The sequence below is a fragment of the Rhododendron vialii genome, chromosome 2a (assembly GCF_030253575.1).
Source record: "Rhododendron vialii isolate Sample 1 chromosome 2a, ASM3025357v1".
In the NCBI taxonomy this organism is placed as follows: Eukaryota; Viridiplantae; Streptophyta; class Magnoliopsida; order Ericales; family Ericaceae; genus Rhododendron; species Rhododendron vialii.
The window spans coordinates 1771275-1789500 of NC_080558.1; the positions used below are offsets into that span (position 1 = coordinate 1771275).

An 18226-nucleotide genomic window follows, 5' to 3' on the forward strand; every position below is an offset into this window, starting at 1 on the left:
TCTCATTCATCGCCTCCCAATCCTCCATGATTAGGAGAGACAAGGCTCTCGACATAGGTGCTTCCAAACATAAATTCAGTGGGCAAGCCATGAACTACCATGTCCCTCTGTGTTTCTTTTTTCGAATTGTACACAATCAGTTTTACTCCATTTCCTTCCGTGTTTCTTTTTTCGAATTTTATGAACCCCTTGGTTTTCAACAAAAAATTATCTTCCGGTAACAAACACAACACTTTCACTCTAGACATGTCACATATATCAAATGTGAATTTTAACCAAGATTCTCTTACCTCGTACTCTTTCATCATCCAAAACTGAGTTCTATGACTCCGTTGATCAACCAAGCAGAGACAACCCCCAACAACTGCCACATGATAATTCAAGACAGTGTATGTACCAAACGAAGTAGGCAGCGGCACTTCCTTGAAAATCTCACCGGACAAGTCGAAAGCAACAATTACCTTGGAACCAGCCCTCCAACAAAGGCAATGGAGACATCCATTAAGGAAAACCCCACAAGAGTTTCCCACAAGGATATAATTGGTATCTTGAATTCTCCTCCAAGCATTAGTTTTTAGCGAATAGATAGCAACCATGGTACTATCGCGCTCAGCAGAAGGTTCAGATTCGGTAGTATTATAGGAAGAGAGCATCAAAACCTTGTAATCATCTGCAGATGAATCGTAACCCATGCCATACAGGTACGAGTGGAAGCAATGGACAGAATTTAGGACGAAAGGAAATGTGGGCAGTTCCTTATGTTCTCTAGTGGATGGATTCAAAAACAAGAAGTCGGAATTGTCATCACGGGAAACTAGAAGCAAACCATCGCAAGAGCTCAAAACTTGAACCCACTTGCCTGCAGAGCGATGTTCCACCGCAGGAAACTCGAGGTTTGTGGCTGTTCGATTTACCTCGGCGAAATCTACGGAGTAGAGATTGTGATAGTTGGAAATGATAATTATTTTTTGATCGAGATTTTTAGGATCATTTTGGGTACTCTTGGTTCGATTAAGGTGGGTTTTGGCAAAATGGGGGTCGGAGATTAGGGATTTCCAAGAGGGAGAAACACACTTGAAGCGGCAAAGATATTGGACAGGTAGTCGAGAGAGTATGTCGGTGACGATATCTTGGGAAAGGGTTCCGCCGTTGGACATGGCCACCGTCTTCGGATAGAGTCCAAATCGATGGTGGCCAGGGGGGCTGTTTGGTTGGTTGCGGAGGGTGGTGGGAACTGGGAAGTGGTGGAGCTTGCTGGTGGAGATGTATTTATTGGCATTGTGTACTGGAGATGCATGGTTAGCGTAAACAAGATTAAAACAAAAAGACTTAAGTTGGTCAACTCAGCTGTGGTGATTAGGTCTATGCAGTGGAAAATTATTTGGTGTTTCTTGTTAGCAATGCGGTCAATGAGGTGATGACGGAGATTCGTAGATTCTTAACGGATCCGGCTTCTCTGCATGTAACTACAGAAAAAGATGTGCCATTCAATCTGAAGCGTTCATATTAACAATTAATGATTCAAATTTGTTGAATTTTTTACTGGTAAAAGTATTTTATTATCGGTAAAAAATTAAAAACAAATCTGGACTATTAAAAATACTATCCGACGGTTGAAATCACTTAGATCGCACCTCTACCGTCCAAACCTAAACTGCATACAAGCCTGATTCTTCTTAACTAATACTCCATGATTTAAAAATGATTAAGATGATTAAACTACCAAATGAAAAAATTCTCAAACTGTGAGGTGAGCCGTCTGCCGTTTCATGTCCTTATCACGCCATTTTTATCACTCTACCCAATTGTCAACTAAATAAAATAAGGCTTACTAACTTTTTTGGTCCCAAAGTATTAGCTTTGTCTCATTTTCGTCCCCAAAGTAAACATTGGAAACATTTAGTCCCAAACGTTTCAAATTTGTACCAATCAAGTCCCCAAGTGGGAACGCCGTCAGCCCCAACGTCAAAATGAAGGACACCCTCGTAATTTCCCTTTTTATTTTTACTTTTCACTTATCCTCTAACATCTCCAGCAAACCCAAAACTCCGATCATCTCTCTCTCCCTCCTTCATCTCTTATCATCTCTCTCTTCTCTCAAATTCTCCCTCTCTCTCACTCTTTCCAACCTCCCTCGGGTCTCGTTTGTGATTCGAATCTCCTGTTTCCCAACACCCCTCGGGTCTCTTTCTGTGATCTAATAAACCTCTCATGCACCCTCTATATTTATGTTCGATGTATATGTATAACCACTCCTCTGTTTATGTCATTTGACGACCGTGCTTATTTGTTGTCAATTGATTCCTAGCTGAAATTGCCCTCAACCACGGAAGTTCGTTAGAGAGAAAAAGAGGAAGAATTTGTTCGAGGAATATCTTCTTCAATTTGCTTGTTTACTCTTTCAGAGTAATCAAAGCTGTAAATAAAGTGATATTTCAAAGTAGAACAGGTGATATTTCAGAGTTAAACTCCAGCCGAATTCGAGGTTAATGCTTGATTCTCCAACGTTTGCATTTTGAATTTGAGGGCATTCAAATTTGGGGATTTTGCAGATTTGGGGTTAGGGTTTTGATTGCGACTTCGGGTTATGGTTTGGGATTGTGGTGTTCGGTGTTGGTGTTTGACCGTGGTGAGGGTATTTTTGCAGAGGTGTTGGGTGGCTCCTGGTGGTGGGGATTGTGGTTTAATAGTGGTGGTGTGGTGTTCGGCAATGGAGGTGGTTGTGGGTGAAAGATGGCGGTGGTGGTATGATGTGGTGAGAGATGGGGGAAGGGCAGCAGCGAGATAGAGAAAAGAGGGAAGAGGAGAGAAGGAGAAGAAGAAAGGAAGGGAGGAGAGGAAGATAAAGATGAGGCCTGAGGGTGGTGGCGACAATGGCAGCCATGGCAGCGGTGGGCGTGGTTGCCGCTGCACGTCTCTTTTTTTTTTTAACTTTCTCAACAGAAATTTGGGTTGGACGAAATGACAAAGGTGCCCTTCATTTTGACGTGGGGGCTAACGGCGTTCACACTCGGGGACTTGATTGGTACAAATTTGAAACATTGGGGACTAAATGTATCTAATATTTATTTTGGGGACGAAAATGAAACGAAGCTAATACTTTGATGACCAAAAAGGTTAATAAGCCAATAAAATAAGAGATATGTTACGCACGGACACAGCTTTAGAACAAGCTTCAAATGTACGATTGCATCCGGAGCAGTTGAATGGAAGAGGTTTCACATATAGAGAACGATTCTACACTCATCCGTGTCAAGAGTTGTGTTTTGAAATTGCGTGTCCATAATTTTTGATAATGTAAACAAGCAAATGGTGAGCTCAACTAGGTAGTTTAATGGTACTCTAATTGTTAACACTGTTTTTTTTATTAATATTTCCTAATCTTGATATTTAAACGTATTATATTGTATTAGATTAATAGTTGTAATGGCCTATATTTTTTGATAATATAAACAAGCAAATGGTGAGCTAAACTAGGTAGTTTAATAGTACTCAATTTGTTAACACTGTTTTTTTACTATTTCCTAATCATGAAAGTTGTGTTATATTGTGTATTACATTAATAGTTGGGCAAAGTCCACTTTGACCCTATGTGGTTTGGGTCATACGCGGATACACCCCATATTGTTCAAAACTGTGCAATAACACCCTTGTGGTTTGTGAAGTGACATAACACCCAATTCCGTCCATAATAACGTCAAGTGTGATAGACACGCATCAAAAGTCCGATATGCCCTCATCTTCTCTCTTGATTCTTCTTCTTCTTTGAATCTAGCCAATCCATCTCATGTACTAGAAATTGGATCCAAATCATTGATATTGTAGTGTTTAACGAGTACTACATCCATACCAAAATTCAATTCAATCAAAAAATTAAAATCTCATGATCAAATCAAACTTATTATGAACAAAATTTTTAAATTTAAATCTATCATTTATCTTAACAAGAATTAGATCATTGAGTTATTGATGTCTGATTGAGTTGATTTTTTTTTTTTATAGAAATGTTCTATTATAGTATGATTAAATCTATCAATTTATTATTATTATTTTTTTATAGAAATGCTCTATTATAGTTTATGAGAGAGTTGGCTTTGTCTGGTTTTGAAGAAGGCAGTTGGGACGTAAGGAGAGTTGTTGGTCACGGGCTGGCATCCTACCCACATGGGTCAAACTGTGGCGCTTGGGGCTTACTGCGCTTTAGTATAAGAAAATAGAGTTGCGTCTTTACCACGACCTGTGGGTTTTGGTAAGATGGTAAGCGTTTGATCCTAACAAGAGTGTTGAGTTTGTGTGAGAGCTGACAAGAGCGTGTTTGTTGAGTTTGTTTGTGTTGAGCTGACAAGAGTGTTTGTTGAGTTTGTTTGTTTGTGTTGAGTGTGTTTGTAGAGTTGACAAGAGTGTGTTTGTGTTGAGTTTGTGTGAGTTGCATCTTTACCATCACCTACGGGTTTTGGTAAGATGGTAAGCGTTTGATCCTAACAAGAGTGTTGAGTTTGCGTGAGAGTGTTGGTAAGATGGTAAGTGTTGATCCTAACAAGAGCGTTTGATCCTAACAAGAGTGTTGAGTTTGTGTTGAGAGCTCGCGCGGGACCCTCCCCAAGGGGGGTTTCCCCGGCCCACTGATATGTACTATGAGTTCGTGTGTGAGATGAAAGCATGCGTGAGAGGAGAGCTGTGAGAGTCTATGTGATTGAATTGTAATTTTGCTGGTGTTTGTTAAAAGATCAATAAAAATAGTGTCGTAACTACCTAATTATCGATCACCTGGTGAACTATCACAAAGTGATCGAGATGAAAGCAGGCAAGGTATATCTAATTTTGCTCACAATAAAAAGGAAGCGACAGAGGTATTTGTGGACAATCAATCACTAATGGCACGCATTAACGAAGAATTCGATCTTCCATGATTATGGCCGTTAACACATTGATACAATATACTATCACTTTTTAGATACAATATACTATCACTTTTTAAGAGAGTGCCTAGCTAGCAAAGAAGAGGTGGTCAATAGGGCCATCTGTGCTAGCTATTTGGCGCCTTGCAAATAGGATTTTTGATTCCTGAGGCTTAGCTGTTGTTGATAGGTTTGATTGTTCTCCATGATTGTTTAGCTGCTGCTCTGTTTGGAGTTGCAAAATATGTTCTTTTGTAGTTAGCTTCTAGCTAGTTTATTGTTCATAGGTGTGTGTGTGTGTATATCCCCCGATTCCCTCTGACTTTGTGTTTTTCCTTTTTGGTTCAATAAAATTTTCAATTACCCCAAAAGAAAAAAAATTAAAGAAGGAGGTTTAATCGACTTTTGCTAGTTCACAAGATCGATCAAATTGTTGACATCTCCGGCCACCAAGCCACTTAAGCATAAATATATAGCTTCGATCTACAAGTCTTAATTTTTCATTTTGGTAAGTAAATTTCACTAGCTAGTAAACACAAACCAAAGAGGCAAAGAACGGGGACCAAGGGTACGTATAACCTTGATAGTTCTACAGCCAAACAAACAATACTGGGGAAACCAAAATCAAAACACCTAACCTTGCATACACAGAGAAACTTTTTTCCAATCACATTTGGATGATCAAATTTTCACGTTTGTCAATCATGTACCTACTAAAGTTCGATGAACACGATTTTTGTATGATTATGTAAAAGTTTCTAACACACAAGAAGCCATCTTAGGATAGCATTACCTCGTAAAAATGAAAACAAGTCCAGAAAATAAAAAAATAAATTTTTGATTTTTTTGCTCCGTTTAAAAGTTTTCAATGAAATCTATGAAACAAGATCCATATTGATAGGACAATTATTTGCGTAAACACATGATTTTTGAGCTTGAAATTATTTTCTTTTTGAAAAAGACGGTTAAGTAATAAAGTGGAACGGCAATGACCCGTGTTATGTCCATAAGTTTGCGTTTGGAAGTTGAAGAAAATAGAGGAGAAATTAGGATAACTGATCACGCATTGCCTATTTTATGATTCACATATTTAGTTTGTCTTTAAACTTTTTTGAGAAAATTTTAAGAATAGTCCCTTTAGTTTGACAAAAAAAAAAAAAACTCATTTTCGTCCATCGAATTTGAAATGCAACGATACAAACTCTTCACTTTAGTTGACGTACCAAAGAGATCTTCTTGTTGACTGAAGGTACTCAAAACTCGGAAATCTTGTTAATGGAAGGGCAATTAAAGTAGAATTTTTTGGTGCATTTGTGAAGAGGGAAAAATCGAAATTCTATCGTCCATCTGCGCCAAAACAAGTTGGGGAATTGGAGGCCTAATCTCATCCATATATTCCACTATTTGAGCACCATCAGCCCTAAAGTGAAAGAAGAGGTCACAATTGACGAACCTACAATGGAGTTCATGCAATAATGCCAGTGCGGAAGGCGAGCTCCTGTGACGACTTTCCAAATTGTTGAGAAGACGTCACAATATTAAACCTGCTACATGTTTTCAACTATTGTGGGACCAATTCAACGGGACTTTACTCCAACTTTAAATGGGCTAGCTTCTTGCCGGTGGGAGGGTGCATTGGTCCCCTATGAATTAGATATTGAGCGCGAATGCTGACCCGGATACCCCAGAATATTGATGCAGCCTCTGAAAGCCGGATACCAAACACATCTTTGTTGAGCTCAGAATGAATAGCGAATAATACCACAGATACAAATGGTTTGGAAGTGTTAATAATCAAAGCAATTCTGCTAATGATAAAGCTGTGACTTGATGGTCAACGGTTTGAGTGGCGAAAATAGTTCTCCGTTGGTAGGAGTTCCAAGACTCCCGACCTTTCCCTAAACCATGTGGTAGCAGGAGCCTCATGCTCTATGTAGTCCCTCTACTTTATAAAGATGTAAACATCAGTAAGTTTTAGAACTTGATCTGTGGTCAATCGAGGGAGGGGAGAACCAGTAAAGCGCATAAGAACTGAAGCAACAACTGAGAGAAGGGCAGTATATGGAGATAGTGAAACTATTGGGACAATCACGAGAGCAAGAGCGAGGATGATTCATATTGGGATTCACACGGATTAGTATTTTGACACTGCAGTGGCACCAATAAGTCCAACAAGGCACAATAAGGAAAGAATATCGGGCATCCCTATAGATGAATCTGATGAGAAGTAGATCTTGTGAGCGTTGCTGTCACCTCGAAAACCTCTGACAATCATTGCCTGTAAAAGAGGTGAAAGTATTAGATTGGAAGGTCAAATGTGAAAAAGTGAATACCTCAGTTACAATTTGTTAGCCCCCCTTTTCGACAGTCAAGCCTGTTACTCGGGGTCAATGATTCCCTTTCATAGCGAAAATATTCAAGATTTTTTCCAGCAACCGAAGGTCTCACTTGGTTCTTGTAGCTAGAGTTTCCAAAAACAACTAAAAAAGGATAACTTGGAAAATATAGACAAGATTTTTAGATGGATTGACAAATTGGGATGGAGTGAATAAGAAGAAAACTATGAGCTGATTTGATTCTCATGGGCTTAATTTGTCAAACTCATAACAAGGCTCTTTCCTGTGGAGAATGATAATTCATACAAACACAACCCCAGGGTACCATCAAGGATACACTGAGAGTCATCCAACCACAGTTTGAATGCGTAGGCCGTAAGTTCTTTGGCCTCTCTTTTTGGTAAGCCCAAAGACAAATCTAAGGTTTAAGATTTTTTCGTAAGAAAAAAAAAACCTTGCATAGGCCTGGCTTTTCATTGCATAGGCCTGGCTTTCCATTTTCAAAAGGGAAACCGAAGAACTTGCAAGTTAAACGCAAACACTAAAAGAACTCGGAGGGTACCTAGCCAAGAAGAGGGAAGAAAAGACAACTTGGTAAACAATTAAACATATTCAAACCTGAGATATCTGCTCTGCATGGCTAAAAATATTCTTGAAGATCCGACGAATGTACATAAAGAAAACTGCAACAATACCACCAGAAATGTCTCAATTAAATGATAAGTTGTGTTAGGCACACACTAAACACGATAAAAGGGAATCCTGTGTGAACGTGCAGTACTAGGACAACTTGAATTTTAGCAGGTGAACAACAACAGCACATTCTGTGGCTTAGGACAAGAACTAGAATTTCCCAAATTTTTGGTTGAGTACATCATGAATCTAGGGGATGCAACATAAGTCTAACCACAAATTTCCATTACAAGTAAAAACATAAAATGCATTTTAACCATAATACTTCCGTGCGCATACACATGAGAAGAAGAAGCACATTCTTGAGGATGGCGCATCTGTGAGCAGTGTTACACCTTTCTTTTGAAGGTACCATTTACATGTATGGTTAGTAATGTAATTTAGGAAAGTTCCCATGCGTAACACATGATGTGTCAGGGTACAAAAGCAAATATGGAACCGTATAACTGATACAGTTATATTGAGTGATACAGTAATTGATATTGCTATTCAAGAGAAAGGGCTGTCTTGTTTGGACCCTGTCTACTTGAAAATTTGAAATGTGTACTCACCATCGATTGTCTCCATAAAAGTCAACTGCTGCCAATTTATTCTGCGAGATACGATCCCCAGTGCAACATTTCGGACCTGACAGCATTTCATGAGGTGAATAAAATATCTTCACCAACATGATCATAGAATATGAAACAAAACGTGTGGAAAATTTCATATCTGAAACAGACAAAACAACTAGTCCAGTAGTCCTATTTCACCTCATCAAACACCAAGTTGATGAACCTCAATGAAAGTAGGAGCGTGAGGATAGCTTCTGCCACTGGAACACCTATCTTTGTCAAGGGGAGCATAAACCATTGGAGAGCATATGCAAGTTGCTCGGAGGTTGTGGTGGTCAGGCATAAGCTAGCACTTTGAAAGACCTGTCACAAAATCAGATATCTAGGTCTTAGTAATTTTGACAACTTGAGCAACTCTACAAAAAGCTGCTAAAGATGAATTCCAAAAAAAAGCTGAATAATGATTATTTCCTTCCAACATTTAAGTTCCTGGGAAGTGCTTGAACATCCAAAATGAATGGAGTCCTCTCAATTTTATTATTCATACAGTTAAACGTGGAAAAAATGCTCTAGTTCCTTTTTACAAAAACCTTCATGCAAGTCTTTTTCGTATCTAATGTAACTCTATATGAATGTACTCCACTAGATACAGACGAGTCTAATAAATGGATCATTGAGACTCCAAGCGATAACAATATTCACTTTTCATGGCTATTTAAGCTCTTTGTAAGATCCAATCACCTCTGGCATTGTTGTTCCCCTGTCCAAGGTATTGCAAACCCGACCTCAAAAGTACCTTGCCAAACTTGACCATTAAACATTTTCAAACATCGCATGGAGAGACTGAAATTTGAATATCTTATGTTCACAGTCTATACAAAGTTACATCACGGTGCAAATTTTGAACCAATTTTTTTTTTTTTAATTCCGGGTTTAACCAACTAAATCTGATTGTATGGCATTAATACATGATGTAAATTTTAGTTTAACGACTCTAACCCACAAGGTCCCATTTTTCTAACTTCATAACTTAAATAAATTGTTATTCACAAACTTGTGAAGCTGTCAATATCCCTGAATCAGCAACTTCGATGCAATTATTGGATGGGAAGCCACAATTATTGGAGGTGAGCAGGGACGGGAATTTTATATACTCAAACATTTTTGCTAGAAATTTTTTGTAATCGTTATTTTCAATTTAATGGCCCAATTCTGGCAGAAAAAAAAAAGCAACTGCCTTCAGACATGAGCATGTTACATATGAAGTTGGTTCATTTCCCATGTGTCAAAACATGTGCTTAAGCAAAAAAATGGAAACCTAGAAGGTAACTCAATAAAGTACAACTCACAGTGAACGTTAAACAAGCAGAGGTGCTTGCTACAGACAAGCCCTTTCTTGTAAGCTGTAATGGTCCTAACTTCATGATCACATATGAATAGCCTTCTAAAGATGCCGGAATATTCGGCAATCCAATCAGTGCAGGTGGTGGGCTTCTTAGCTGGACGAGGGGTGGTGCACCATCTGTGCCCAGCCCCAACATTATGAACAAAATCCCAGAAAGCAGTGACACTCTTCCCAATTGATCCTACAAGATTATGGGAGAGTTAAGAAGGGAGTTCCCCTGCATTAGCACATTGACAGTGTTCAAATGAGGAAAATTAAGACACATTAATCAAGATAATGTAAACAAATCAACGTACATTTAGGCCCTAGTGGGATCGCTGCCCAGAGAGGTAAAGAATCGAAACAAGACAAAATAACCTCAAAAACTTTCATGTTCAAAGATTCCTAATACATGAATATCATTATAGACTAAGGAAAATTAATTAGATCCCGAGGCCGCCTAAAAGGTAATCCCTTTATAGCTGACTCGCTTGATAAGACAAAAGGATAACTTACCATCCACACCTCTTTGGGGAGAACCCAGACAGATAATACAGCCAAGTATATGACTAATCCAAAACGCATCAAAATGTTTGACCTTGCTGGTAAAAGAACTAGAGCAAGGAGCCATGCCTGCATAATCAAGACAGTTAGCTACATTAAACAAAAACAAAAATCAGAGAAAACAAAATAGCAATCAAAGAATAAAAGAACTGAACTCAAATTCTGTTCATTAACGGACTTCCAAACAAGAGAGCTCTTACACAATCAGACCTTCAACAAATATGTGCCAAACAGAAACACTTATAGCAACCAAATCTTCAAGTGAATCAAGTTCCCAATCCCATTTTAAAGCTAATACAGGCAGCATGATATTTCAAATCTCCAGTGGATTCAAAAAATTGCTCCATCATAGAGAATATCAGCCTACTGCTTGTTTTAGATAGTGGAACGCCCTGCTGCCTATTCAGTGAGTTACGACAACTGTCTTACATTCAAAATTGCACGAAGCAAACTATCTCATTTCTCAACCTGAGCTGATTTGATAAGTGTTACATAATCGGGTAGAACTTAAGATCAAAAGCTAGCTCTTGAAGTGGGAGTGTCCTCATGCTTATACTTCATATTACTTCGGTACCCAAATGATGTGGGACTTCACTTCACACCCTCCCTCATACGCAGCTTGCTCTCTTGGCAGTGCTTGCCGTGTGCAGAGCAGAGACAAGCATGACACACCCTATCCATCTTTGGTACCTAGCTTGATTAACATGTTACTTTGGTACCTAGATCTTATAAACTTTATATTACTTCGGTACCCAGGCGATATAGGATTTCGCTTCACAATAAGAAGTCCATCATTGTACATTATGTCCAACCAATTTAATCTCAAAAAACTGCTTTCTTCTTGTTTTGGCCAAGTAAAAAAAAATACTTTTGCAAACACAACCGTTTATCCATAGACCTGACCACAAATTGAAGCTTGGTCATAATTATTTATACCAAATGAAGAGAAAGAAAACGAAGTAGTAACAGATATCGGGGTTACCAGAACAGTCAAAAATTGTATGGATGGTACACGAAACGTGCAACACGTTATGAGAACTCTTTCTGGATATACAAACTTTAATGAGACCTGAAACTAAACATCCCATGAAGTAAACCCAAATTGCAAGCAACCCGACGCATGAAAAGAGAGAACTTTCAAAAACCCATGTACCAAACATCAAAATTGTGCACAACCCATCAAATTAAATCCAACTATTTATCCAATTTCAAAAACCCAGAAGAATATAATCACCAGTTTAATCCTGGGGTCCACGGTATGCAAGAACGTGGTTGGGGACGAGATGAACTGGCAAATGGGACTAGACGTTGCTCCAGCTATCAATCTCAGGACCTTATCAGCTGAAAAAACATTTTTTGGTAACCATTTCTCCCAATTCCTGCTGCCACTGCCAGTATCTGCTGCACATCTGATTTGGGTTTTTAGCAGAGTTCGATGGAGTGAGAATTGGAGCCTATGTTTGGAGGTGTCTGGGGTGAATTGGTGATTGAGGAATGGAGGGGATTGGGTTTTGGAGGTGTGGTGGAAAGGGAGAGAAGGGAGTGAGAGGATTTGGCAGGTGAGGGGAAATCTAGTACGATACATTTGTTGCAGTTGAGACTTGAGAGAGGTTTTTGGTTGCAAGGGAAGGAGGGGAGAAGGTGAAGTTTTGGATTCATTGTCATAGATGGATCGGTTTTCTACCCGGGTCGGACATGCAAACCCGGTTGAGAAATTATTAATTAATTGAATGCTTGAGGAAATGATTTTGGAATACGCCACGTTATACCTTGGAGACCTAAAGAACCACAAAATTACGGACGGTGAAGAGTAGACCTGAAGTACAGCGCAGGGGTGACCTGGTAAAGAAGAAGCCCAAGGTAGCACTTGGCGGGTGCCCCAAGGGCACCGAATACTGACTCGGAGGAGAACTTTTTTTTTTGAGAGAATAATTACTATTATTCACAATAAAAAACAGAAAAGATTTTGAACAACAAAAAGACAAATTTTGTCCAATCAATTTTTTTTGTTTGTGTTTGTTGAAAGACTATATCTATACAGACAGAAATTGTAGATACTACAACGAGTTTGGGTCTCATTAATTCCAAGCTCAAAAATTTATTTTGCATTATGTAGTTAGTTTGTAAATTTTGATGAGACCATCTTTGCAGTAATTCAAATTACTTACACAGAGAAAACCTACTGAACAAAATATACATTTTGGGAATACACCTTCGAAAGAAATTCCCTATAATCATGTGATTATCAATTTGAATTGACGATTAGACCATCTTTGTAGACAAGAATTCACAAAAATCATACTGAGAATGATCTTTATATTCATAAATTTCTGAGTTTTCTCCGGGCCTGGCTGGGCTGGCAACACTTCAGCTTGAAGGATAAGTGACCAATTCAAACTTCTTGGCCCACCAGATTTTTTCTTTTATTTCGTTTGGGATCAAATTTGAGTGCTTATAATGTTACATATATCAAGCTAGTATATGAAGCTTCGGGTAATTATTGAGAGAAAATGACGGCTAATGACATGTTTTGATAATTAATACATGTCAAAAACATTTTCAGTATTAATAAATATTCTCAGCATGTCATTGATTAGTATTAATTATTAAAACATGTCATAGGCCGTCATTTTTCCATTATTGAGTGCTTTAGTAAAATTCTCTTAAACCCTAGCTTTAATTCCGACTATATATATATGTATGTATGTATGTATGTAACATTATATTGCTAGCCCTAGTGAACGTACCCAAGCCCCACCATCCTCCTTAAAAACAGATAAGACTAAACCCTAGCCTCATAAACAAATCTTCATCAAGGGAGAATGGAAAGGAAGAAAAAAAAACAGTACATCAAAAGCAGAATCAAGTTTCCGATATATTATTATTCCAGAAGAAATCGTCGTAGAAATACTCTCAAGATTACCCCTCCATTATCTTCTCCGATTCAACTGTGTTTCCAAGCGATGGCGTTCTTTGATCTCTAACATATCCGCCGCCAAAACTGGATCACCGACGGTTCTCACTGTATCCAAATCGAAAGCACATTCCTTTTCACCTCAATCCATTGACCAACACCAACAAGAAGTTCAAGTGAAAAGCATTGATGTTCCTTGGGACGTCAAGAACAAATACTTTGACAGCTTTCGAATCTTAGGATCATGTAACGGGCTGTTGCTTATGAATATAGACGAGGATTTATTCTTGTGGAATCCGCTGTCTACATTCTTCAAAAAAGTCCTAGCATATTTCAGATTGGGTGATGAGGACTACAGTGCTTGTTCCGGGCTTTGCTATGACTCCACCAATGACGAGTACAAGGCCGTTCTTGCGCTTACCCGTGAGAGTCCAGGTTATGTCGGTCAATTCGTTGTGGTTGGTAGTTTCAGAAGCAAAAGTTGGACAGTGGTTGATATCCCCTACACGACACGTTCAGTGAATTCGGGGCCCATAGTCAACGGAAATCTTCACTGGTTTGCTTCTAAGAACGATTCAGGTACTCATTTCCTTTCACCCCACCAAATTATTTGCTTCAATGCCCATACAGATAAATTCGAGGAGGTACAATTGCCAGAGCCTAGAGGAGAGGAGGGAGATATCATTTGTGGATTGGGAGTTTTGGATGGATGCCTTTGTATGTCTCGATCTGGCTGCCCAGGCAATAGTGAAAGCAATGTTGAGGTATTGATAATGAAAGAATACGGTGTGAAAAATTCTTGGGCTATCCGATTCGTCATTTCACATGGTTTTACCTTTAATCACTATGATATGTTAGTGCCATTAGGTTATACTAAGAATGGTGAAGTTATAACTGAGGTTTACGTGGATTACGGTTGGCATATAAGGGCGTTCAATATGACTGACAATTCGCATAGGAGAATTTCAATTGCAGAGGACGGTTGGCATATAAGGGCACTCAATATGACTAACAATTCCCGTAGGAGAATTTCAACAGCAGGGGAGGACATCTATTTTCGTACTGTTGCGCATGAGGAAAGTTCGATTACACCTCCCGACTACGATTGGGAAGAGGAAGAGCGGAAAGGAGAAGCGACATATGTTGAACAACGTTATCATAAGTACCCGCTGAAAATGAAAAAGGGCAAGGAGCCAAGGATGGTTACTGGACCTAGAAACACATAGAATCTTGAAGAGGATCAACATGCATGGTGGGCCAAACTCGAAAGAATTCCAATCTCATTCTCTTATCTTTTTCTACTTTAATAATCTTTACCATAAATTTGGATTGTTTTAGACAGCTAAAGTGGAATTTTCATTTCCTTTTTCGTTTGTTCTAAGTATATTATTTGGTGGTTAACAGCTAGGAATGGATTGAGCATTATTTTCAAGTTTCTGCTTGTGTATGTATGCTGTTGATTTGAAAGGGCACAACAGAGAGTAAGCATGTGATCCGTATATCTTGAGAGAATGGATTTTGAATGCATGGCATACACTTACTGATCCATTCATGAAGAATTAATTTGATCGAGGTTTTGCTTACATATTTTTTTGATGGGCAAAGAAAGGATTTTCATACCATTAAAAATGATACAAAAGAGAAACCATGTAGTGATACTACACGAGGGACTTGAAGAGTCTTTTGACTCTATGTTTAGATAACAATCGCCAAAGTCGAATGTTCTTGTGTTGAATTCAGAAAACAAGCGTTTGGATTTCTTTTGTCTCTATGTTTAGAGGTCTTGTGGATGCCGATCGACTTTGGAAATGTCAAAGTTATCACGAAAAGCTGCCGAATTTTAGTCAAGATTAGAGTCGCGGAAAATACAATACTCTTGAAAGCTAATTTTGTTGAAAACGTTTCGAGGAATGTAAAATTTTCACATCCAACTTTCGTTGGTTGTGTTTTGATTTTGTCTCTAATGCACATGAAGATAAGAAAGTGCTAGCATATTTCCAATTGTGTGATGAGGTCTACCCAGTTTGTTCCGGTCTTTGCTATGACTCCACACGAGTACAAGGCCGTTCTTGCGCTTGCCCATCAAACTCCGGAGTATGGTGGTGAATTCGTTGCTGTTGGTAGTCTTAGAAGCAAAAGTTGGACACAGATTGGCTTCCCCTACATGGTTCGTACAGTGAATTCAGGGCCCATAGTCAATGGAAGTCTTCACTGGTTTGCCTCAAAGAACAATTCAGGCAGTTATTTCCTTTCACCGCATCAAATTATTTATTTTAATGCACATATGAATAAATTCGAGGAGGTAACAATGCCAGATCCTAGAGGAGAGGACAGAGATATCATTCACCGATTGGGTGTTTTGGATGGATACCTTTGTATGTCTCAATCGGTCTGTCTAGGCGATAGTGAAAGCAATGTTGAGGTATTGATAATGAAAGAATATGGTGTGAAATATTCTTGGACTATTTTGTTCGTCGTTCCTGATGGTTTGACCTTTAGTAGTTATGATACATTGGTGCCATTAGGTTATACAAAAAATGGTGAAGTTCTCACTAAGGTTAACCTATTCGTAGTCCACGGTTGGCATATTAGGGCATTCAATCTGACTGACAATTCCCAGAGGAGAATTTCAATACGAGACTCTTTATATGTGAATGACTCTTTTTATGCTATTATTGTGAATGAGGAAAGTTTGATGACACCTGCCAACTATGATTGGGACGAGGAATAGCAGAAAGAAGAAGCGACGTATGTGGAAGTATTTATGGCTCGCGGAAAATGTAGAAGGACATGAATGGTTACTGGACCGCGGAGTACATCGAATCTTGAAGAGGAACAGTCTGCAATCTGCAAAGAGAGCCAAACTCGAAAGAAGTTCACATCAGATTCGGAATAAAGTGAGTAGATATTTCTGGTTCGGGGAGAAACTCGTGAATGTTAATCGCATTTTCTTTCTCTTTCTTCTCCAATCAACAGCATGCATGATCTAGATTGCCTTAGATACCCAAAGTAGGCTTTCCCTTTTCCGTTATTTGAAGTCATTCTTATTCTGTTGTTAATAAAATCGAAGGAATGAAGCAATTCAAGTCTCTGTGACTCTGTGTATGTGCTCTTGATTTTGATGGCACGACACTGATTAAGCATGTGTTCTGCATTCCATGATAAGACTGGATTTTTAATCACATACCGCAATGATATATTCTCTCCAGCCTTACACAATATTGCCCACATTAGTCGCCCAAACCCCATGGACTTCCATATAGCTAGCCTATATGATATAGGTCACACATCCTTGCATTGATGCTACTATGCTAGACAAGCTCGCTTAATTGTGAAGTTCTGAAACACATATATGCCCTCGCGGTTTTAGGAAGCTTTGTAAACGTAGGGTCATGATCTATTATTTATGACACTGAACTTTGAGTCGCAAACATATATTTAAATATCGGTCGATACGAACCGTATCGGCCGGTTCGTACCGGAATTTGAGGGTGCCGATTCGGATATTCCGATACGTATCGGGCTGTACCGGATTTTTTGGACCGGTTCGGGGGAAATTCAGGAAGAAAAAAGGGAAAAAAAAAACACCGATTCTGGGAAAAAAATAAAACGTTTCGGAATTTTAGCAAAACGTGGGCTTATCACAGTGTGTGCGCGAGGCTAAAATCCCGGATTCAATAGTATTACAATCAAACAACGTTTCATCACCAAGGTACTTGTAAAATATGTATGATGATCGATTCCAATAATAAATAAAATCACTTGCTATATTCTTCTCTAATACCCTATCCAAAACCTACAAAAAAAAATAACGTTACAGCAATTGTGTCACCCAATGACTATTAACTCTTTAATACTATGTGGGTACCGATATGCTTCAAATAACAAACGTTCTCACAAATGGCAGTAGGACTCAATCTCATAGTTCTTGATCAAATTTTGATGATCCGTGTAGCTCAATGTGTCTATAACGTGATTTTAAGGGTACAGTTTGTTTACATTAAGCAGCTCAAACCATCGAAATTCGATCGGAAATTTTGGGGTGTTTTTTTAGATGTCCCCGAAACCGCCATGTAAAATCTATATTACATATTTTTAAAATTCTTATTGAAAGGCAAGTACTCGTACAAGTTTTTAAGGTGTGTGAAATAGTAAAATGAACAAACAAACGCAGACGAAGTATATTCTATTTGATAATACTTTTTCATCCGCGCTCAAGAGAATGAATCAGTAGGGCTGTCCAAGAAAAATCAAGAACCGTGAAATCGGTCCGGACCGATCTGATCCGTGCTTTTTGGATTTTGTCCGTGGATTTAATGGTCTGGATATGGATTTGAAAATTAAAAAACCGTGAGATACGAATTAGGATTGGATTTTCATTTCAAAACCGTGGATTAACCGAACCGAACCGTGAGATATTTAAAAAAATAAAAATATAGATATGTGTGTGTAATATATATAAACTAGCGAATGCCCGTGCCTGAAGGCACGGCGCAACACATTTTGAAGACAACTAAAGCTACGGGTCGAGCAATGAGCAAAGGGATGACATGTTGAAAAAAATGGGTAGGAACAAAGTAAAATACGGTATATTTTTGTTGTTGCAAAACTTTAATATGCTAATTACCTATGCCTGTAACACTCCGCAACAAAAAGTTTTATTTGTTAAGCCTCTACCCATGTGTACATCACTACCAATGATAATCCTAATCACATATACCGAGTTAATTGCATTGATAGGACACACACTGAACTATATTAATCAAAACCACAAAACTCAAAACCAATACCATGTTGCATTCATAGAATCCAATTTTAACATGCATAAAAAATCTAAAAATTTATATAGAGTCAAATCTGGTACACTACGTAGGGAAAAAAAA

At 38.6% G+C, this 18226-nt stretch overlaps 4 protein-coding genes across 4 annotated transcripts; 2 read left to right on the forward strand and 2 right to left on the reverse strand.

The window, feature by feature from the left end:
• Positions 1-2: 2 nt before the first annotated feature.
• LOC131316259 (F-box/kelch-repeat protein At3g06240-like) lies at positions 3-1157 on the reverse strand. The gene has a single exon (XM_058345567.1). It carries the CDS (start codon positions 1155-1157, stop codon positions 3-5), a length of 1155 nt encoding a protein of 384 aa, XP_058201550.1.
• A 5784-nt stretch (positions 1158-6941) lies between these two features.
• LOC131316478 (protein ABCI12, chloroplastic) lies at positions 6942-12075 on the reverse strand. The gene is made up of 7 exons (XM_058345862.1): positions 11664-12075; positions 10382-10498; positions 9831-10067; positions 8680-8844; positions 8479-8554; positions 7853-7917; positions 6942-7176 (listed from the first exon to the last, which is right to left on the reverse strand). The coding sequence occupies exons 1-7, from the start codon at positions 12012-12014 to the stop codon at positions 7033-7035; spliced, it is 1155 nt and encodes a 384-aa protein (XP_058201845.1). The 5' UTR covers positions 12015-12075; the 3' UTR covers positions 6942-7032.
• A 1058-nt stretch (positions 12076-13133) lies between these two features.
• On the forward strand, positions 13134-14569 carry LOC131316281 (F-box/kelch-repeat protein At3g23880-like). Its single transcript, XM_058345601.1, has 2 exons — positions 13134-13139; positions 13247-14569. Exons 1-2 carry the CDS (start codon positions 13134-13136, stop codon positions 14567-14569), a joined length of 1329 nt encoding a protein of 442 aa, XP_058201584.1.
• Positions 14570-15351: 782 nt separating this feature from the next.
• Positions 15352-16074, forward strand: LOC131316282 (F-box protein CPR1-like). Its single transcript, XM_058345602.1, has one exon. It carries the CDS (start codon positions 15352-15354, stop codon positions 16072-16074), a length of 723 nt encoding a protein of 240 aa, XP_058201585.1.
• Positions 16075-18226: the final 2152 nt, after the last annotated feature.